Source organism: Aethalodelphis obliquidens, unplaced genomic scaffold (genome assembly GCF_003676395.1).
Source record: "Aethalodelphis obliquidens isolate GAN/ISIS:26980383/991018 unplaced genomic scaffold, ASM367639v1 scaffold20, whole genome shotgun sequence".
Classification (NCBI taxonomy): Eukaryota; Metazoa; Chordata; class Mammalia; order Artiodactyla; family Delphinidae; genus Aethalodelphis; species Aethalodelphis obliquidens.
The window spans coordinates 17576788-17599646 of record NW_020837964.1 but is presented as its reverse complement, the minus strand read 5'-3'; the positions used below and the strand labels follow the sequence as shown (position 1 = coordinate 17599646).

The 22859-nt window shown below is 48.5% G+C and overlaps 1 protein-coding gene across 10 annotated transcripts in view; it reads left to right on the top strand.

Annotated features, from left to right (window-relative positions):
* HAS3 (hyaluronan synthase 3) overlaps window positions 1–22859 on the top strand; it is a 202548-nt gene that overhangs the window by 169354 nt on the left and 10335 nt on the right. The window contains exons 1-2 of one of the 10 annotated variants that reach the window (XM_027119463.1): window positions 7286–7964; window positions 8274–8344. The exons of 6 other annotated variants lie outside the window; for them this stretch is intronic. Coding sequence is in view for 1 of the 4 variants with exons in the window: in XM_027119459.1 (XP_026975260.1) it covers window positions 7113–7289 (177 nt within the window). In the remaining 3 variants the exon portion in view is untranslated. Of the gene's footprint in view, window positions 1–7112; window positions 7965–8273; window positions 8345–13404; window positions 21651–22859 lie in introns of those variants that run through there. 3 more of the 10 variants (XM_027119459.1, XM_027119464.1, XM_027119465.1) reach the window with 3 other exon arrangements.

Sequence of the window (22859 nt, the reverse complement as noted above, 5' to 3'; positions counted from 1 at the left end):
GGATGAAGAGCAGGTGTGTTGAACTCTTAATGAGAGGTTTTCTCTGTGGGATTGCCTATATCCTGCCCACCACAGAGGCTCCTGTGAGTAACTTTACCTTTGAACTCTCCTTGTATTCAGCCCCTGATCCATGGGATTTGGTGACAGTCCCTGGCTGGCGGGAAGCTTTGATCCTTGGGGAGTCCAGAGGAAGTCCTGTGATGTGTGGGATCCCAAGCGCTACAGGGATTGGGGAGAAGCCGTTCCAGGGTGGGTTGCTAAGATAGACCCATTAATTAAGAAGGAGTCTTTGCATAACACTCAGTTACCTAAAAAAGGAGATCCGGTAACTGAAAACAAGGAACTCAGCACCCCTCAAGTACAAAGTGGTGTTTGCACAAGCATTATTGTTATTTTAAGGACACAGCAGTGCCAAGGAGAAAATTCCTACCCACACCAGGAAAGAACAGAGTACCTTAGCAGACCAGAATGCCTTAGAACTTTCCTTTTTAACAAGGAAAAGAAAGCTAACCTTACTTTGAATGTTAGGATGCTCTAGCAAAAAATCTCTAAGATATTTCTGACTAGGTGAAAGATTCCTCTAGAAAAAAAAGATGACCTTGTGATAAACAGTGGGAACACTAGAATTTCTATATAAGAGACACTGGGCTGTAATTTGTTGGAGAGAGTGTTAGGAGCCTTGTCTTTAAGCTCTATTCACATAACAAGCATGCTGGGTTTGCTTAAACTCTGCAGTTATTTGAGGTGGCTTGAGAGTGAGGGGACAATAAAACTTCCCCAGACCACTCCTTGGTGCCACCCATTGGCTACAGATGAAAGTCAGAGCAAAGGCCCTTTCACACGGTAGGGAAACGTTCTTCCTCCATCCACCTCTGCAGGCAGAAATCACTTCCTTTGCTTCCACAGAATCACCTACACTTATCTCTTAGATTGAGGATCACACTGCTTAGTGTGCGTGTCTGCCTCCCCGCTGGCTGTAGCTGCCAGAGGGTAGGGTTCGTGCATTATTCACCTTTTTATCACCAGCACACTGCCTGGGCACGAAGTAGGCCCTTGATGACGATTACTGAGTGAGTGAGTAATCATGAATCAGTAGCTGTGGGGAGCCATCCTCTTTCCAGAATCGTCTCTCCTTTTCACACTGCTGGCCTTGAGGAAAGAGAAAGCTATGTTATGAAAGAGCAGTCGGGCATAGTGCACAGTCAGAGGCAGACACCTGCGCTTGGAGACCTGACTCCTGTGTGACCCAGCAGCTCTGGGAGAAAACCCAGGAGACAGCTGCACAGCAGAGATGGGGCAGCATCTTTGTGGGGTTTGCCCACAGGATTCAGGCACTTAATGCCGCGACATTGGGCAAAGAGCACTGAGAGTTGTCTGCAGGGCCAAGTGCATAATATGTGGGGCCCAGTGCCAAATGAAATTGCGGGGTCCCTTGTTCAGAAAAACAAGGAAAAAGTGCCGTTTGAGGGGTTTTTGTTTTTTTTTTTTGCAGTACGCGGGCCTCTCACTGTTGTGGCCTCTCCCGTTGCGGAGCACAGGCTCCGGACGTGCAGGCTCAGCGGCCATGGCTCACGGGCCCAGCCGCTCCGCGGCATGTGGGATCTTCCCGGACCAGGGCACGAACCCGTGTCCCCTGCATTGGCAGGCAGACTCTCAACCACTGCGCCACCAGGGAAGCCCGCCCCTCAGGTTTTTAAATATAAAGTTTTCTTCCTTTCTTCCACAGTCTCTCTCTCCTTTCACTTGTCAAGGTGTTTATTATTTGCTATTAATGTTGTTCTAAGTTGAGAACCTTTTAAATGTTAGACTATTAGCATAGATTTTACTGTTCATCTTTATATTGTGCCAGTGCCATGCTGATTTTAAATGCAAATGTGAGTGTGTTGACCTCATATGTGGGGTCCCTGAAATTATGCAATTTGTATTCTGTAGCTGGTACATGCATATGTATTCCCTGGTTTCCCAGCATTGTTTCAGTGGATGTTGTTAGAAATTTTAGTTTTTACCAAGTAAGAAACTGGCCAGGAATAGCATGCATGCATGCCTTCTTTCATTTATAAATATTTTTTAGATATCTGCCATGTGCCAGTCACTATATGAGGCATTGGGACTATACCAGGGTGAACAAGGCAAGATGTGGTGTCAGTGTCAATAGTACATGTGAGCTATTGAGGAAAATGTATTTTTAATTACACAATAAATATTTAAATTACCATTGTGATAGGGGCTACAAACAGAGCTATAGGCAGGGTAGGAAAGCTTACCCAGATGGGAGCTAGGGAGGCATCCCTGAGGAAGTGGCATTTCAGGCTGAGGGTGAGTAGGAATTGTAGGGTGAAGAGGAAGCGAAATGTCTTCCAGGCTGAGGAAACAGCCTATGCAAAGGCCTTCAGCTGGGAAGGAGTTTTGCTCAGACAAGGAAAGGAAGAAGGCCCACACAGCTGGAGCCCAGGGAACAAGAGGGAGACCAGACAGTGACCTGAGGGGCTGGTTTTGTGTACCCCATCCCCTACCTTCCTCCATCCAATCCCCAGTGCCTATGCTATTCGAGAATATCAAACGACAGAAAGAGCTCTTTCTGTATTCTTTAGCAAGTCCAAGATGTGTGATGCTACACACCTAGTGTACTTGTGTGGAATGCTTAGGGGACTGTGGAGCTAAGACCCACCCCCAAAACTGATAAATTTAACTACGTCACAGATATAAGTGTACTTGTTACCCACTGAAGTAACCACTTCCCAGCATTCTGTTCACCACCTTCAGTTCACTTCCTTTTCCTAAAATGTGACCTCTGTTTGCTCGAACCTCTCTTCATACACTCTCTCTGCTCTCAGGATATGTACCATGTTCTGTTCTGTATTGTCCTCACTTATGTACATGACTTATCCTCCCCACCAGAGCATAAGCCTCTTTAAAGGCAGGTTCTATATCTCTTTTACCTATTAAATGGCCTTAGGAAAATCTTTGTCTAGTAGTTAATTCAGTTTAATAAAAAGCATATTTATTTTTTAATAGGTTATATATTCATAGAATGGTACAAAAGGGTATATAATCCCCCTCATCTCTCCCCAGTGTCACTTGCTGAAGGCAATCAGTATTTTTGCAGATGTAGTCTGTGTTTATAGTATATAGGCTGTTATATGTATTTATTACATTGTTTTTATGAAAAGCCATAAAAGTGAAAGAATGAATGAATGTCTCCATTCTCCTATTTCTTTTTTTTCTGATCTTCCTCCTTTTTTGAAATTGCACACTGCACACTGGTACAGCCTTCAATATTCAGCCAACTCTTGAAGTTCCAAAGTAGTGAGAGGAAAAATTTTAAAATCCATTTGAACCAATTATTGTCAGAGATGTTTACGTATGGTGAAACAAACCCAATTTGGTACACATTATTAATAAATAGCCACGGCATAGCGTAGTGGCTAACATTGTAGGCCCCGTTTCTTCTAAGCGAAATACAAAACCCAGAAACTATAAAGGAAAAAAACTGATAAATTGAACTACATCAAAAATGTAAATTTCGGGCTTCCCTGGTGGCGCAGTGGTTGAGAGTCTGCCTGCCAATGCAGGGGACACGGGTTCCTGCCCCAGTCCGGGAAGATCCCACATGCTGCGGAGCGGCTGGGCCCGTGAGCCATGGGCCGCTGAGCCTGTGCGTCTGGAGCCTGTGCTCCGCAACGGGAGAGGCCACAACAGTGAGAGGCCCACGTACTGAAAGAAAAAAAAAGTAAATTTCTTCTCTGGAAAATAAAATTTCACAAAGAAAAAATGCCAACTAGGGAAAAAATATTTGCAATTCATATGATAGGTAATGGACCTCTCTTTTTCATATACAGAGAGCTCTTACAAATCAATAAGGAAAATTTGATTACACATACCAGAAAAAAAAATACAAGTAGTTGATATATCTGTTAAAAAGATGCAAATTTAAAACAGCAAGATGCTATTTTTCACTTCCTGAATTAGCCAAGATAAAGAGTTTGCAATATATATCACTTATGAGAATATGGGGAAATAGGAGTTTCCAGAGTGATAGGTAAAAATATAAATTATTACAACTTCTCTGGCCTAGCAATCAAGATTTTCAGTGTGCACTACCTTTTGACCTAGGAATTCCATTTCTGGATATTTGTCCTACAGATACCCTTGTACATGTCTGCAAAGATTGGGTACCAGAATGTTTATTGCAGCAATATTTGTAATAGCAAAAGATCTTCAAAATGTGTTGGGTATGGGGGGAATCATGGTACATAACAGTGTAGCACAGCGGTCCCCAACCTCCGGTAGCAGTCCATGGCCTGTTAGGAACCGGGCCACACAGCAGGAGGTGAGTGGCTGGCAAGGGAGTGAAGCTTCATCTGTATTTACAGCCACTCCCCATTGCTGGCATTACCGCCTGAGCTCCGCCTCCTGTCACATCAACGGTGGCATTAGATTCTCATAGGAGCGCAAACCCTACTGTGAACTGTGCATGCGAGGGACCTAGGTTGCACGCTCCTTATGAGAATCTAATGCCCAGCGATCTGAGGTGGAGCTAAGGAGGTGATGCTAGAGCTGGGCAGCGGCTGAAAATACAGATTATCATTAGCAGAGAGGTTTGACTTCACAGAGACCATAATAAATCAATTGCTTGCAGACTCATATCAAAACCCCATCAGTGGGCTTCCCTGGTGGTGCAGTGGTTAAGAATCCACCTGCCAATGCAGGGAACACAGGTTCAAGCCCAGGTCCGGGAAGATCCCACATGCTGCAGAGCAACTGGGCCTGTGCGCCACAACTACTGAGCCTGCTCTCTAGAGCCTGTCACAACTACTGAGCCCACGTGCCACAACTACTGAAGCCCGTGTGCTTAGAGCCCGTGCTCCGCAACAAGAGAAGCCACTGCGATGAGAAGCCCGTGCACCGCAATGAAGGGTAGCCCCCACTCGCCACAACTAGAGAAAGCCCGCGTGCAGCAACGAAGACCCAGCGCAGCCAAAACTAACTAACTAACTAAATTTATTTTAAAAAACCCTATGAGTGAGTGGCAAGTGAAAACAAGCTCAAGGCTCCCACTGATTCTGTGTTATGGTGAGTTGTATAATTATTTCATTTATATATTACAATGTAATAATAATAGAAATAAAGTGCACAATAAATGTAATGCACTTGAATCATCCCAAAACCATCCCCCCCGACCGGTGGAAAAATTGTCTTCCACGAAACCAGTTCCTGGTGCCAAAAAGGTTGGGGACCACTGGTATAGCATATAATCCTGTGCTTTAAAAAAGGGAAGGGGGGCTTCCCTGGTGGTGCAGTGGTTGAGAGTCCGTCTGCCGATGCAGGGGACACAGGTTCGTGCCCCGGTCTGGGAAGAGCCCACATGCCTCGGAGCGGCTAGTCCCGTGAGCCATGGCCGTTGAGCCTGTGCGTCTGGAGCCTGTGCTCCGCAACTGGAGACGCCACAACAGTGACAGGCCCGCGTACCGCAAAAAATAAAAAATTTTAAAAATTAAAAAAAATTAAAAAGAGAAGGGAAATGGCGCAGTGGTTAAGAATCCGCCTGCCAATGCAGGGGACACGGGTTCGAGCCCTGGTCCAGGAAGATCCCACATGCCACAGAGCAACTAGGCCCATGCACCACAACTACTGAGCCTGAGCTCTAGAGTCTGTGAGCCACAACTACTGAGCCCACCTGCCACAACTGCTGAAGCCCGAGTGCCTAGAGCCTGTGCTCCATAACAAGAGAAGCCACTGCAATGAGAAGCCCACGCACCGCAACGAAGAGTAGCCCCTGCTCGCTGCAGCTAGAGAAAGCCCGCACGCAGCAATGAAGACCCAACGCAGCCAAAAATAAATAAATAAATAAATTTTTTAAAAGAAAGGGGGGAAAGGGGAAAAAGGCACATGCATATATATATGCTTGTAAATACCTAGAATATTTCTCAAAATTAAGAATGATATCCTCTGAGAAGGGGAAGTAGGAGTGTGGGGTAGAAGAGAGACTTATTTTTTTAATATGTACTTTTTTGTACTGTATTATCTTTTCAGTAAAAGTAAACAAGAACACAAGCTCTGAATGTTTAAAAACTGGCTCTACCCCTTTTTTAGCGGAGTAACCTTGGGAGGTTACTTAACCCTCGAATCCTGTTTCTTCATCTGTAAAGTGGGGCTTTCCTTTCTTTATATGACTGGCATAAAAATCAGATAATATATGGAAAATACTAGTGCAGTACCTGACCCAAAAAATAGTAACTTTTGAGGCAAAGAGCCCTCAACCAGGACTAACTTTGAAAGTGGCTGCAGACAAGACATGTGACCCCCTGTGACCTGGAGTCTTCAGTCCCTCATTTGACTAAATGATCCCTAAGGCCCCTTCCTCTGAGTTTCCCTGTTCTTCTGCTAGAAGAACCCATTTCTTGCTAGAAGTTCTGGCTCCCAAGCCAGGAGGACTTGGGACAAAATTAGAAGCTCCTGGGAGTAGGTGCTCTGGCACCCTCCCAATTCCATATCAGACCATCAGATCAGAGTATTGGATGTGAAAAATGGGTGTGACTGTGTCTATGGAGTCCTCTCTTGCTTCCTATTGCAGAGTTGGAGTTGAAAAAAAATTATAGTGACTGAGGGAACGACACGGACATGAAACAATGGTGGAAAATTTTTAAAGTAGTGGCAAGGAAAAGCATGATTGCTGAAGAAATAGCCTCCTGCGTTTCATAAGATAGGTGCCTGTTCAGTGGGTGTCACAGAGGGCTTTGTGGGAGCTAGAGAGGAGAATGCTGGTAAACATGCTCTCAGGAGCAGCCGTATCTGGGCAGTACTGCCTGCCTATGGTCCTGAGGTCTGTGCCATGCCTTGGAACTGAAGGGAGGGGTCTGGGGCTAAAAGGGAGCAGTAGCCACCAAGGCCAGTGTAGTGAGGGGTCAGGAGTGCATGAGAAACCCAAAAGGAAGCCTACCTCAGTACAGCTGCCCCACTCGATCTCCAACCTGAGAGGGCCATGCGTTATCTTCTTAAAGGAGCCTGTGGGTTTCCTCACAGAACTCCTCAGACAGGAGAAGGCAGTTAGGTCATTCTGAGAAATGTTGGCACAGTAGACAGATGGCCATGACTCTGTCTCTCTCATCCAGGTGCTGAGGGACGTCCTCAAGGATCTCTACCACCTGCTGAAGCACGTGGTACGTTTGGAGTCCGATGACGTTGCCAAGCTCCATGCCCAGCTGGCCCTGGAAGAGCTGGATGAGATAATGAGAAACTTCCTGTTCCCACCACAGAAGCTGGAGAAAAAGATCATGGTCCTGCCATAGACCAACCTCAAAGGACATGGAGGAGGCAGAGGGACCAAGCAGCCAGAGCAGTGCCCAAGCCTTCCAGCAGGTGGCCCCACTGCCCCTTTGGTGCTGGCAATATGGCTGCCCCCGGAGGTGGCTTTATGTCTCTGGTCCTGTGTGTCTTCGGGCTGACCTTCCTAAAGCACCTATTTAGCCATCCTGCATCCAGCCTGAAGTGTGTGCCGATAAAAGAAAAAAAGATTACAGATCTCATTAACCTGCACATTCTTCACTGTCCTGTAGCATTTAGAGAAGGATGTCTACCTGATGGCAGTATATTTTTAACACAACCGGTGGAATTTGATTAATTGACCATTCTCTTTCGACTTGAGTAGAAGAGGTTGGCCCACCCATAGGTCACATGTCTTGATATTCTTTCATGCTGAGATTGTCCCTCTTGTAATGAGGAGCAGCCAGAGCTGGTCATCCTTGGATGCTCAAGAGGCATTTCAGGGTACAGAGACGCAATTGTAGGGAGGGAGGGAAAGGAAATTGTTATCAAAACATGCAAAACTGGAATAAAACTGTCTTGGCTGGAAAGAATAACAGGTCTGAATCTGGTCTTCTGCTTTTGAGATGGAAAGCTATGGCACTGAGGATTTGATCTCCAGAAAAGAGAATCAAGCTGGTTGAATCTTCCAGAGAAGAAAGGTAAGTGCTGTGTTTGCCCTCCCAGGCCATTTTCTTTCACTCCCTCTGCTACCGTTAGCACAGAGTTGCCCTGATTATAGGAGAAAAGAGCCACAAACATCTCAGATGAGAGAGTTTATATCCCGCCTTCAGTCTTCTGCTCCTTGAGAAAGAGGAATGCTTAGACAATGTGTTCGTGCTAAATGCCTGTTGGAAAGTGCATTATGTATTGGTGACCTGATGCCAGGTTTACTGAAGTCATTTCACACGTAGCACTCTAGACGTCTTTTTATCTATTTATATATTTTGGTTACTGAATTTTGATTGCAGCTAAAAGAGAAGACAAAAAGGACGTACTGGATGATCGCTTCAGACAACCCGTCCCAGTCATCAACACCTTGGTGAGGCTAACCCAGAGTCCTTAACCAGTCCTCAGCTCTGCAGGGCTGAATTTTATCACAGGATTCTATCCCCACTCTCTGGTGACCAGGCCCAGCGGAACCAAAACACAATTTCCCAGAACTCTCAGGTGACTGAAGGACTGTCTAGAAGCCCACTTGCCAGTTAACATCAGGCTATTTTCTTCTGGCCTGATTACAGGCACGTCCTTAGCTTAGAACATTTGTGGTGAGCATCCCTTTAAAGAGGCCAGCTCACAGAAAGCTATGGCCCACAGGTTAGCCTAGAGAGCAGTGAACAGAAGCAGTCAGATGTTTCCAAGGAATATTTCCGTTCAGCTGGGGTAGCTGGATTATTCCATTCTCCAAATCAAGGGTGTCTAGAAAATCAGGATTGGGCTTTCAAATCAGAGAAGAATCTCCTTTGGACCAGCTGGATATACACTAAAAGTTTTTATTTCTTGGCCTTCCTCTAACTAAACCCCATAAAACCCACTTAAGATAATCAGATTAGGTATGTTAGATGGTTGGTTTAACTTACAACTTTATTTGCATTAAATGTATTTCAGTTCTGAGGACATATCCTAATTGATCAGCTTGATTAGACTGAGAAAGTCTCTAGTCTAAACACCTGGTCTAGGGAGTGCCTCACAAAGCATTGTGGTCCCCTTATCTCCATTTATAAATTGCCTCTTAATTTGAATTATTTGGCAACTGGCTAAAAGCATCTGTTCTTTATTGACTTTGATGGATTCAGTTTCAGAGAGTGACCTTTTCTGTCGTTGTTACCAAACTCAAGGGGAGGATACCGTAATGTAACCCTTCTAAACACCAAATATGACCAAAATATTAAAAATTACCAAATTGTAAAATAATCTCCCATGTATATAGATATGTATAGATATGTATATAGATATCTGTATCTATATATGTCTCCATCCTTGAGAAAGCATGAGAATTGAGAGCTTTACGATAATAAGAACGCAAAACTTAAGAAAAAGAAAAAGGCACAGAACTCCAGGGGCAGATGGCAGGAGCAATAGTGACACGTTCCTGCAGAGGCCCGAGACGCGTGTCTGCTTCTGTGTAATAGCAGCGTCCCTGTGCTTGCCTCCCACCTCTGCCCGTCTCTCCTCCCTCTGCGGCCACCTCCTCCTGCTGCTCCTCCAGTCTCCTCCCTTTGTCTCTGCTACAGACACTCTCCTGGCCTCGCACCTCCAGTCCCCTCCACTGCGTAGCAGTCTGTCCCACGCCCCCCTGTATCACTCATTAGTCTTTTACTTGCCCCCTTTCCCTTCCCTGCTTCTTCCTCCTCTTCTAGGCCACCGGCACATCTCCCTTGGTCTCCAGAGGATGGCACTGTGGCAAGAGTCAGGCAGGGGCCCAAAGCTGTGGCTGCAGCCAAACCCCAGGCTCTCTGCCCAAGTGTCGACTGGTTGATCAGGTTAGACTTACTGGACATTCTGGAGAGCTTCCCTCTCTGCTGTTTTGTCCTTCCTCCTTGGCACAAACTTACCCTTCCACACACTCTGTTATTTAATCAGAAATCTCTTAACTTGCACTTTGCTCCTTATCGTCTCTCCAAACACATACTTTTCCATATGTTCATATTCTTCTTTCTTCACCTCTCTTCTCCATTCCTTCACTTTCCTATGGCTCTGCCGACCCATCCACGTGTAAGGGCTGACCAGGGACAGGAGGGTAGGAAAGCGAATCACAGGCAACGACGACAACAATTTGTTGAGCACCTACTATGTGCCAGACGTAGCACCACATGCTGAGAACACTGCAGTGAACAAAATGCTTACCTTCAGGGGAAGCTTACGTTGTAGCAGGAGGAGACAGGCAACAAGTAAGATAAAGAATAAAGCAGGATATCAAATGGTGATAAATGCTCTAGGGAAAAATCAAGTCGGGAAGGAAAGGTGAGGAGTGTATGGGGTGAGAGCTGTGACTTTGGATAAGTTGTCCAGAGAGGGCCTCACTGAGAAGTTGAAGTTTGAGTAAGGATCAGAAGGAGGTGAAGGAGCGGCCATGAAGATACTTGAGGGAAGAGTGGTCCAGGCAGAGGGAGTGGCGAGTGCCAGGGCCCGGAGGTGAGAGAGGAGGGGCAGTGCTGCTGGGCACAGTGAGCGGGCAGGAAGTGGAGCGGAGGGGGTGCAGGGGGCGACGTGCCGAACAACGTGGAGCCTGTGGACCGCTCTGAGTGAGGGGGCAGCCGCAGACCTGTTTCCACCTGAAGCCCCTTCAGCTTGTTTTTGGAAAGTGCTTTGAGGCCAAGATGATAAAAGCTGTAAAATGGGAAATGTATTGAGCCAGAAGTTGTTCACATCCAACCACAGTTTTCTCTCAGTTTGGAAGTGGTGAGCCCCATCCCCTTTCACCAACGCCTTCTTTGGCAGCAGCCGTTTCTCCTCATTGGCCCCAGAAGAAAGAGGACAGCAGACGGGTTGGTCTGGCCTCTGTCCCCGCCCTGCTCCATCTCTTTGTCTGTGAGGCTGTGAGTGAAGGGAGCCTTGCCTGCCGCCTGCACTGGAGGGATGGCCAAGACACGTGAAAGTTGATCAGTTGGTTGGGGGATGATTCACCTGACCTGTACAAAACCAGATTGGCTTCTGCAGTCTCTCTGCACAGAAATCCAAAAGCTCAGCTGGAATTTCAGTGGCAAGGGAGAGAGTCAGAACGGGAGCTGAGTTCCAGGGTGGGCTGTGGGAGGCAAGCCACTCTGCCCTGACCACGACGGGGGCATGGGGGGTGGTCTTCTTCCACTGCCTCCTGGACAGCAGCAGGCGTGACCTCTAAGGGCTGTGCTGTGTCCTCCAGCGAGTTCTGCAGCCACAGAGCTTCTGCAGTCACACGCAGCAGCCTCCCTGCAGTGCACGGCACCTCACTTCCATGCACCACTCTGCTCGGAGCTGACTGGCCACTTGGGGGTTGGGGAGTTGTCTTCTTAGAACACCAGCTGCTGCACTCTTCCCTGTTGGCGGGGCTCAGGGCTGTGCTCAGCGTACCCCGTGCCTCCAGCAGGTGTAGAGGCAGCGCAGACCTGCACCATCAGCCCTGGAAGGGGCTGCACCCACTTATTTGAAGGGTCATCCCTCTTGTCCCTCCCCAGTGTTCTTCATGCTGACTCAGGTAGGTCCGTACTCCCAGGAAGCTCAGGTATTACCTGCCCCCACCCCCGTGACACTCTGCAGTCCCTGGGGGCATAGAATAGCAAGATCAGTTACTCTGTGTTTCCTTTAGTTTGGAAGGTCATTTTTTACCCATGAACTTGTATGATACAACAACATCGTGGAACAGAGAGGCAAACTATTGTTATTCCCTTTTGGTGGAATTTGGCCCAAGTCTCCTGGGGGGCTTGAGGCAGACTCTTTTGAACATCTCTTGAATCCTAAGGAGCCTCTCCCCCCAAAATTAGTATAGCAGCAAAGCCCTTTCAACTAGAGCACAGCTTGAGAAGCACTCAGGAGCTCATATACACACAGGAGCCCCGGCATGTGGGTCCCACAAAGCAGTCATTGGAACTCTGCTGACACGAGCTGAGGGATGCCGACCCTGTGCTGGCCCCCTGCCCTCAGAGTGCTGAGGAGTGGCAGAGCCCTCAGGTACAGATGCCCTGGCTGCGTGTGTGTGTGTGTGTGTGTGTGTGTGTGTGTGTGTGTGTGTGCATGCACGCACAGATTATATGCTTTATGAATTATAACAAATTTAAAGTATATGTAACGAAGAAGAATTCGCAATCTCACCTCCACTCCTACCCCAAGGTTACCACTGACCAGCAGGTGGGTGTATATCCCTCTAGATCTTTCCTTCCTTTCATCCTTTTCCCAAACGAACATGAATATACCTTACTGCTTTCAAAAACAAAAATGGGATTGTCACCATAAAAAGTGTCCCATAGATTTTTTTCTTAGTCACATACCTTGGAGACACTCAGTACTTACAGCCCCCTCTCCCCTGTGATGTGGCATGTCTTCCATTGTATAGATGAACGACAGCTGGTTTAAGCATTTGCCTCTTGATGGTCAGTTGAATTATTTCTAAGTTCCAATGATTCTTCAATGATTCTCGAGCATAACTCTTTGCATACTGAAGTGTTTCTATAGGATAAGTCCTAAAAGGTTGGAAGGCTGGATCCAGAAGATACGAACATTTTCAGTGTTCCTTCCACCAACACGCTTGTGCCGATCTACGTTCCTCCATCCTCAGCTGACACTGCTTTAATAACCATGCAATGCAGGTTCAGTCACCACAGCAAAGTGTTAACACCATTCTCTAAATAATTTCAGGCCCAGGAAATCTTCAGGGGATGGAGTTTTCTGTGTATCAAAACCACCGGTAGGGGCACAATAACACTTTGCAAGTATGCTCACCGGCAGCCAAAGTCCAGCTACAAGTACTCGTCCTGGAGAGAAATCCTGAGCTCCTGCAGGTGTATTCAAAAGAGCTCTGACTAGGCTCTCAGCTCTGAGACTCCGTCCTGAGTGTTAGGGTATGCCTTCTCATGGGGTTAGAGGTGTCCCCAGGTTAATGACCACGGTTCCCACACCAGACTCAGGACATCGGGTCTGACGGCCCCTTAAAGTATCAGGTTCATCCTGTAAAACCCAGGATGAATGATTGCTGTAGCTCTACATCACTGTACATCATAATCAGTTAACACTATAAAGAGCTTATTGTGCTCTTCTGTACACTTGACATATATTAATCCACTAAATCCTCACACTGGGCCCATGAGGTAGGTATTATTATTTTTATTAATTTATTTATTAATTTATTTATTTTTGGCTGCGTTGAGTCTTCATTGCTGCACGCTTTCTCTAGTTGCGTTGAGCGAGGGCTACTCTTTGTTGCGGTGCGCGGGCTTCTCATTGTGGTGGCTTCTCATTGCAGAGCACGGGCTCTAGAGCGCAGGCTCAGTAGTTGTGGTGCATGGGCTTACTTGCTCCGAGGCATTGTAGGATCTTCCCGGACCAGGGCTCAAACCCATGTTCCCTGCACTGGCAGGCGGATTCTTAACCACTGCGCCACCAGGGGAGTCCCGAGGTAGGTATTATTATTATCCCTGTTTTACAGATGGGAAAACTGAGGCACACAAGAGGCTAATTACTTGCTCCAGATTACATAGTTAGTGAGAAGTAGCCAAACCAGTATTTGGACCCAGGCAGTCTGGCTCCCAAGGCTGAGCTTTTAGCCACTGTGCTTTGCCACCCAATAGACACTATATTTCCAAGTGGTAAAAAACTGTTATTATAAGTGAGGATAAAGACAGTGGTTCCCTGCTTGTTCAGATGGACCATGTATGTCAAGATAAACCTCAGCCCTGATTCCCTCCAGATAGTGTCCACGTACATCGAAACCTAACCTCAAACACCAGAACTTGCTATAGATCTTGTTTTTGACCTTGTAGTTTGCCTAGCAGCTGGAGATGAGATTTGCTAAAGCCCCCCAGCCCACCTGCTCCTGTACTTTGGCAGCTTTTGTAAATTGCTCATTGAAAGGCCTATTCTTCTTTCTGGGGGTGGCTAAGGTAGTAGACCCTTGAAGCTGCCGCGCCGTGTGTGGGAACATAGAAAATGTAGTAAGTCTTCCCGTGAACTCCAGTCAGAGCCCAGAAATGTCTCCTTTGAAGGTTTGTTGTTTTTTGTTTGTTTTACCCTTTTACCTCCTGTAAGCAGGGTTTCGGTTCTCAGATTTTGGTATCTCAGAATGATAACAATGGATTGTTTTAATGCGTGTGTATGTATTTCTCACATATATACATTGATAGCTCTATTCCATACCATTCCTTCAGAGAAAAAAATGAGACTGGAATTAATGGCCCTATTTTGCAGAAGGGAAAAATAAGGTCCAGAGAGATAAGTTCTTGCAGATGGGAAGAGACAAAGGGAGAAGCGAGTGAGTGCACTAGAGCAGAGAAACTTCTGACTTCATTTGCTAGTTCTTATAGGAACCAGTTAGCCAGCACCTAACTCCATCTCAGAGATGCAGGGGGGGTGCTGAGGGTGAGAGTTGTTGGTATTATGAGAGGAGGGCAGTTTGCGGGGCAGATTCGGAGCTGCAGGAGCACCCTCTCTGCTGGGGAACTAGGAAGAGCTACTGGGCGTTTAAGTGGTTTATTAAATGATGTAAAATTTAATCTTCACTGTCTGCCTTAAGAGCTAAAACCTGCTCAGAACAGTGCCTGGGTGGGACACATTCACACACCTCTTTATTAGACCACACACCACTTTCCAAACTTCAAAACTTATGGTGACCTTGTTAATCTTAGGGAAGGGCCAGCCTGAAATTAGGCTGTCTTTACTAAAAGAATGGTTGTGCTGATGCTTTGAAGAGCTGGGCGTGGGGTGATCCCCCTGCCACTTTCCAAAGAAACTGTATCAGTGCTGTTCAGAGAGTACAAAGAACAAGGCTCCAGCATCAGCCATGTGGGTGTTTCTCTGTGGCCAAGGCCAGGACCATGTGAGAGAGAGTCATGGAGACTCCATGCCCCAAAAGAGAGCAGCCCATATCCACTACCCTAACCCATCCTCTAGGTAGGAAAAGTCCTCAGTGTGCAGAAGTCCTGTCCTTTGTAAAACAAAAACTAATCCTAGTTGTTTTTGGCAACTCTCTCCTCCGTGGCTTTCCCCCAGTTCTTCTGGAAAAAGCAGGCAGCACCTTTGCCAACTAAAAGATTATATCAACCCAATTCCAGGTAGATCCGGAGATCTGGGAGTGGCGTGCCCAGCTGGTCCTGTCTGCCCGCCTCTGTTTCTCCTTGGCTCTCCCTCCTAATTTCCACCTCATATCAGCGTCTTTTCTCCTTTTTCTTTTTTTTCCTTCTGGCTTAGTAGCTCATTGGTTCATTGTTAAGTTTTTAAGGTCACTTAATTCAAACAAGTGTGGCGGGCATGGTGCTGGAGGAAAATGGATAGATACTTGTACGCTCTGGAGCTCACCTCTGGGACTGGCTGTCTGTCTGCTGTCCTCCCAGTGCCAGAAATGCACTTGCAAACCCAGCTGAGGAGACTCCTCAGGATGCATCCTCACTGCTGGCTGTGTAATAGAGTCTCCTAGGGAATTAAATAAAAAATTCAAGCCTGGGGCTCACCCCCAGTGATTGTGACTAAATCGATCTGGGATAGGGTCCAGGCATTAGTGTTTTTCAGAAAGCTTCCCAGGTTTTAAAAGTCTAACGTGCAGCAGCCAGACGTGAGAACCACTACATTAGCTTATCTGGTGAGAAAAGAGGAGAGAGAGAGAGAGAGAGAGAGAGAGTGAGTTAGGGGGGGTGTCCTAACAAAAAAAATCTGAGAGTGGGACATATTTTGGGGGGTCTCTCCCCATGAAGGAGCTGATGGGGACTGCCTCTACCCTCAGCTCTTCTCTAATTGCTTTTATGGAGGATCCAGCTTCGGACCTCCTCTGTGACAGTGACTAACAGTGTCTTTAATCAAGAACAAGGACATGAAGCAGAAGCGCCAGCACATTTAAGAACTGTGGTTGATGTTATTGTAATGAAGCCAAATGAATTTGGAACAAGGTTACCTTAAGTGGTTTTGTTCTTCTCCTGCTGATCCTGCAACTGGGGCTGTAGGCTGGGATTGCATCCCGCTGAAGTCCGGGAAAGTGAGTGTGCGCTTGTGTAATGAGCAAGTATGCGTGTGTCCGTTCTGTGTACAGTATGTTACGTGCACGTGTGGGTGTGGACGTACCCATTGGTACTGGCATGGGGGTAGGTTTACAGCACCCAGAGGAGACAGCCTCTCCCCGGGCAGGAGTGCAATGCTGTTGACATCATCATTCTTGGAAATACTTTTTTTCAGGAAAAGCATCCTTTCAGGGTACTACTAGAGCCCACATTAAGTGCACCTGCCTCCCTTCCCCAGGATCACCGTGACCCTGGATGAGGGGCTGAGTGGGGGCTGACACCAGCTGGGCTGTGCCAGGCAAGCCGTGTGCCCTGGCTCTGGGCTGTGTTGCCAGGAGGAAGGAAGAAGGAGTCTTTTTATAATTTACTCAGAGCTGCTGGATGAGCAGGCACAGCTCTACATACTCCCCTTTTCCCTGCAAAAATTCTCTCAAAGGAACAGTGGGAGGGATTTAAATAAAGCAAAGTACTGGAGTTTTGGCTACCACTAATCCTATATCCTGGCCCTCCCAACTTTCCTGCTTTCTTAGCAGACGGAGGTTGCCAGACTTTTTCACATGAGCCCACGTATGATATGGGCTGTATCCCACCCAGCGCTAGTTTAGAAGGAAATTCTGTGAATTTACAATTCATATCATTTTAAAATAATCTTTTTATTACAAGACTATTATACTTATTTATAGAATGTTTGGAGAATACAGAGAAAAGGGCAAAGAGAAAAAATTCATTGTTCTACCACCCAAACAAACCTGATCTTAATATCTGGGTGAATTTCTCTCCTGCCCTTTAATTCATAGGATTCAAAAGAAAACAACGTAAATGTAGTCATTCATACATGACAATTTTTGTATCCTGCCTTTTTTACTTAACATTGCATTATAAGCATTTTTGCCTATTCCTACATTCTCTTCCCGAACATTACATTATATTTAGTAGCTGCACAATATTCTGCCAAGAAGGTAGGTTATGGTTTAAAATCGCCTTCTGGATTTCTTTCTGTATTCACCTGGGGGAGGGAGAGGAAGGAAAGATGGCCAGGAAGAGCTTTTTCTGTTCAGGATTTCAAGAAAGCATCTCCAGGTCTGGCTTGACACTTGATTATCGTTCTGTGTGCCCTTCTAATCCTGACCTTCAAGCCAGCATAAAAGAACCTAGCCCCTTAGTAGGAGCTGGCAGCTCTGCCTCCAGCAGAGCAGAGGCCCTTTATTTTGAAATGAAAATGACTCTTCTATCCACGGAGGGAGACTGGAGTTAAAATCTAACCATTGTAACTGCAGGACAGAAAATCCTTAAGCCTGCTTCTTCAAACGTAGCACCTAGAAATGGTACTGATTACAGAGTACTTGTCGGTAAGAGGGAAGAGTTATGAAGGGATAACTTTGCTTGGTAGTAGCTGCCTTGCCGCTGTCAAGGCACACGTTTTCCACTTGGAATTATGTATGAACTAGTGTGGCAGATTATTAGGCTGCCTTGAGGAGGAGGCCCTGTGTAGTCAACTGGGGGGCATAACCAGCTACTCTTTGGGGGCCAATTTAAATTCACCTTCATTACCTTCAAGAGGTTTTGATTGTGGTCAGCCCAGAGGAAGTGGATGGGATGAAGCCTGGAGGGACTGGGGGAGACCTGGTGGCTTGGCTGCCATCCCCCATTCTGCTTGGCTTCGCTAGAGGCTGTGGGCTGGATGCCAGGGTGGAGCACTAAAGCATGAGGTCAGAGGGGGAGGGGGCAGCCTGTGGAGCGAGACCATCCCTCCGCCCCTCCCCCACCCAGTCATTCACTAGGCTACCAGCAGAGCAAAGCAACTCCTGGTTACTGGCTGGCAGGGTTGTCCCGCAGCTTCAAGCACGAGTGATGACAAGAAGGATCGAATGGCAGGCTTCTATTGGCACAAAGGTATTTGGGTATTTCATGGGTTTGGATTTGAAAATTAGTTGAAAGGTGAAATATGTGTTTGTGGTACTGTCAGCTCCAGTCATCTCAAAACCTCCAGAGCTTTGAGAATGGCCCCCTCCACCCTCCGAACTGTAGAAGTCTCTTTTCCTTGATTATTCCTCCACCTGTACTCTCGCTTGTGCCCAAGATAGTTGGCACTGCCTGCCCTCACCTCCACTTCCTGAGGGCAGCACCAACAATTCTCACAGCTGCCCTTTCTCACCCCTTTTTTGTGGTTTATCTGCCTCCTAACAGGTCTCCTACCCCATTCCTAGTCCTTACCCCAAAACACCACTGGCTCAGCCATCCCCAAACAATACTTACAGCCTCTTACTACCTTGCTCTGACAACTTCAATATTCTCTGTTACCTACTGGATAAAATCCAAACTCCTTATTCAGTCATCCAAGGCCTTCCAGAATCCATCCCTAGCTTCCTTCTTCTCTGCAGCTAGACTTTATCAGGCACTTTCTACAGAGCAGGCACCGTTGCAACTTCTTCAGTGTAAATTTCTTGTTTCATCCAGACCTCTCTTTTGCTGGCCTTCAAACACACCTCACCCATTCCTCTACCTACTCTTGTTCGTAAGCTTTGTTTCCTGTCTAGAATGCTCTTGTCTCTCTACACAGTCAGCTCAAGTCCTCCATGAAACTGCCCAGCCCATACCAGCTCACAGAGATCTCTTTCCCGAAATCTTCAAACTCTTGCAGTTGGATTCTCTCATCAACATTATAAACTTTCTTGTACGGTGACTTAATTTTTCAAGTGTATTTTTCTTCAAAACGGATAACCATCTAGATGGCAGGGACCAGCCTGAGACTTTGCAGTGCCAAAGCATCCTTCTCTGCTCGGATCAGGTCTTCAGTGTTTAGTAAATGAATGTTGAAATGCCTCATGAATCTTCTGCTACAGAGCTGAATAGGAGGCTTACCCTCTGGAACCTGTGTAAAAGCCAATTCAGCAACCTCTGAATTCACATTTTTAAGTAATTGGGTATGGAATTAGTCCTATTTCTGAATCCCCAGTGGTAAGCAGAGATAAACGTGAGCTTTATTGTATCAGACCCTTAAGGATTCCCCTACCCATCTCCCCCTGAAGAGATGAATGCAAATAGGTCATGGCAAAGTGGATGTTAATTACAGGCAAATCCTGCCGGGCCACAAAGGTAAAGACTCTCCAAGCTGCCTGATAACACCAGGTGGCTGGCCCTGCAGACCAGAAAAAGATAATTTGCTCCCTGGGGGAAGCCATTTAGGGGGCCAAGGCAATTGATATGGGCAGAGTGTTTACTGTTCTCATAATGTTGCATCTGGACCTGTCGTTCATTTTGGAGGTTTTAACTGACTAGTGAGGTTGTGCTGTACCAGCGCAACCCTGGAACCAGCTGCGTGAGACAGGCACTAAGCCTGTGGGACAATTTGGAGCCTTAGAAATTAACTAGGCATGAGATGATCCTGGAGCAGCCCCAGGAAACTTGCACCCAAGATGTCATGTTGCTGTGTTGCTGAGGGCAGACGGGACCTTTCCAAACTGGCTGCTCCATTCCTAAAGCGTCTAAACAGGTCACTTGCAAGTAGCCAGTTGGTTGGATCTGACTCACAGACACATTTGGCCTGGCCTGTGGAGTGTTTTTTAACGTTTGAATTAGTAGCTAACACTTTAATATGAGGAGATTTCACGTAAAAATCTGGATTTCTGGCTTCTCAACAGCAGAGCACCTGGCCACACTGGGCCCTCCCTCTCAAAGGGACATCTCCTTTAAATGGGACCTTGGCTCCCCACCAGGCCGATGCACTCATCTTTGTTGCCGCCCAGCCCCTGCTTGTTTCCCCTGTTCTAAAATTTTGCAGATGGCAAATTTGGGTGGGAGGTAGAATCAGATAGCTCCTCCAGTCTCTGGCAACTCCAGGCTCTGTGATGCTCCTGGATGTAGAGGCGGTGGCCTAGAGCTCAAGGAGTCCGTAATGCAATTGAGACAAGGCATTTTTCATGAACACTGATCTCTGAACTTCCTGTCACCAAGTGTCACATCCTAGAGGGATAGGCATGTAGAATCCATAGCATCGGCAAGCAGATGCCATTCTCTGGTTGAAGTTGGCTGCAGTTAACCTTTACTGAGCACTTACTGTCAGTCAGTCGCTTCAGTCCTTGTGACATCCATGTCAGGTAGATACTCAATCCCATTTCTGGGATGAAGACACTGAGGTTAGTGCCACACGGCTAGGGGCAGAACTGACTCCAGAGTCCTCCTCTTAACCAAGGGCTTCTCTCTCCACCTGTGCCTTGTTTGCTCTTAATAGGGCCCATCTGAGGTTCAAAACACATTCGCATCGCGAATACTAGTTTTAAAAAGCACACAATGTTTAAACCATGTAGCATATTAGTGATGATTTTCTCAAGCAAAAGCCAGAAGTGATTTGGTTTATGTAACACAAGATGCGGGGCGGGAGGGGGGGCGGCAGTGGAGGAGGTGTGCCAGGGGTCTGCTTGCCTGGGCGACTGAGGGGTGAGCTCTGTGGCCCAGAGTGAGTCAGGGTGAGCCCCTAAGACTTCTGAGAGGAGCAGCTTACAGATTGCAACTCAGGTTCCTATAAATTTGTTGCAGCTTGGAAAAAGTGATGGAAATTGTCCCAGGTGTATCTGGAAGATATGTAAATTCATTTTTTATTAGTCTTCAATTATAATACCTCCAAGATTTTCTGAGATTTAGAAACCCAGCGTGTTCAGCTCGTTCTGAACTAACTTCCTCTGCTAAGAACTCCCCACCTCCCCCCAACCCCATGCGACCTCACCTCACCCAAGTCTAGCACCAGCTTTTGGGAGCTTGGAAGCCTCTGCCGATGAGATCAGTTGGGAATTTAGGAGGTCATGGATGTCGGAAATAAAGGTGTAAAAAGGAGAGGAGAGTTGGTTTTGGCTTTAGGACACTGGAACTTACAAGGTTCTTGCAAAACCATTGCAGCTTTTGAAAAAGCGTTAAAGTCATCAGCGCCCCACTGCGGGATTGAAAGCTAAGCTTGTCACAATTTCACAATTGGTAACACCTTTGACCAGTCTTTTTGTATTTAACAAGTATTCTCTTCTACGCCTTTTTTTTTTTTTTTTTTTTTTTGCCGGCAGGAAGGTTCTGGGGTCTGGGCTTTAGGGACTACCCTATACAGCGCACAGTCCCTCCGCGTGCTGCAGTCGAGGGATTTCTACCCGCTCCCCCGCTTTGCAGAGGAGGGGGCAACTGAGAGTCATAATTTTGGAAGCCCTTATGGGTTATACTGAAGTTAACTACGCTTCAGGTTCTAGGTTGAGCACAATGACCACCTCCCCCTGGGCAGTTGGTCCCGGAACGAGAGCGGCGGAGGGGAAACCCATTTTCGGAGGGTGCGGAGATTCTTGAGTCTTTGCGAACTGGAGTAGCCGCGTGCACTCGGGAGCCTGCGTCCAACCGCGCGCCGGCCGCGTGGGGCTACCTCTGGCCGAGCCGGGAAGGAGGTGCTACCTCGCGGCCCTCGGGGGAGCCCTCCCACTCTTCCCAACTTTCCCGGCCCCAGGGCCGGAGGAGGGCGCCTCTCCCGGCGGGGACGCGCTAGGTACTTAAAGGCGGCTCGGCGGGGCCGGAGCTCTTCAGTCGGAGCGCGCGGTGGCGGCGGCGCACGGTGGAGCGAGGCGCGGCGGCGAGGAGCGGGAGGAGGGGCATGGAGCAGCCGCGGGCCTGCTGAGCACCGGAGCGCGGGTAGCCGGCGGCACGGTGAGCGCAGGCCCGGCCGGCCGGCCGGCTGCCTCGGAGGGGCGGGCCTCGCGGGGTACCCGGGCGCGCCGGGCTCCAGGGGTGCCTCTTGCTGAGCCCCGCGGACCCCGCCGGCTCCCGGGGCCGTGCGGGCGCGGCGTCCAGCGCCGGGAGGCGGGCTGAGGGCTGCGGCATCTCCAAGCTTCCCGGCTCCCGTTCCTGCAGCCCCCTCCCCGCTGACCCCTCCTCCCTTTCTTCCTCCATCCTCTCCTTCTCCAGCCTCTCCTCCCTTCCTCCCTTGTGGCTCCTGGTTTGTGAATGGCTTGGGAGGCGGGCGGCGGTGAGGGGCATGAGGCTGGCTGGAGTCTCTCCCTGCCCCAGGCCCGCCCAGGGGTTCGCACCTGTCCAGGCACCAAGATGCTTGGCGCCCGGGTTTTTGTGGGTCAGCCGGGCCACGGCCGCACGTACTCGCGGCCTGGGCTCCCCTTCCCTTGCGGGCTCGGAGGGGCCGGGAGGGCGGCCGGGCGCAAAGGAAAGAGCCCCTACCCCGCGCGCAAGTTTCCACCCCGACGCGTGTGGGCCCCGCAGCAGGGCGCACCTGTCAGCTGGAGAAGCTGCAGACTGGGCAGCCCCGCAAAGTGTCGGGAGTAGATTGGCGGCGTGCATCCTTGTCTGGGGTTTTCCTCTTTCCCTCATCTCTGGGGGTGGGGGGAGGGCTTAGGGAGCGCCCCCAACCTCTTGCCCTTGAAGCCGGGTGCGCGTTAGCCTACCGGGGCCGAGCTCTCGTTGATCCCTTCCGAGCGAAGGGTATGGGGGGCAAGAGGCTCCCTCCGCCGGCTTGGGGGTGGCACGGCCCCCTGTCTGGGCAGGGCCACCTGAGGCAGAGCCCCGCACCAGCGCCTGATTGCACGTGGGGTCTCCAGCTGCGGGACCTTCTTGGGTCCTCTGTGGCGTAGGGGTGCCGAGGTAATGTCTCCACTTCCTGAGCAGGGGAGGAGGGTGTCCCGCCTGGGAAAGGAGGGGGCCGGCGACACCGGGGACGCCGTCTTTGTCTGCAGGCACACTTTGCCAAGGTAGCTGGGGCCCCCGAGGAGATGAGTGAGGCCTGGGTCGACTGATTCCTTGGGTTTTCCGTTCCTTCCAGGCTGGGTCGTGGGAAACCCGCACGTGGGTGTGGCCGGCACCGCCTTCGCCAGAAGGCGAGGCTCTGGCGTGGGCGAGAAGCCTGGC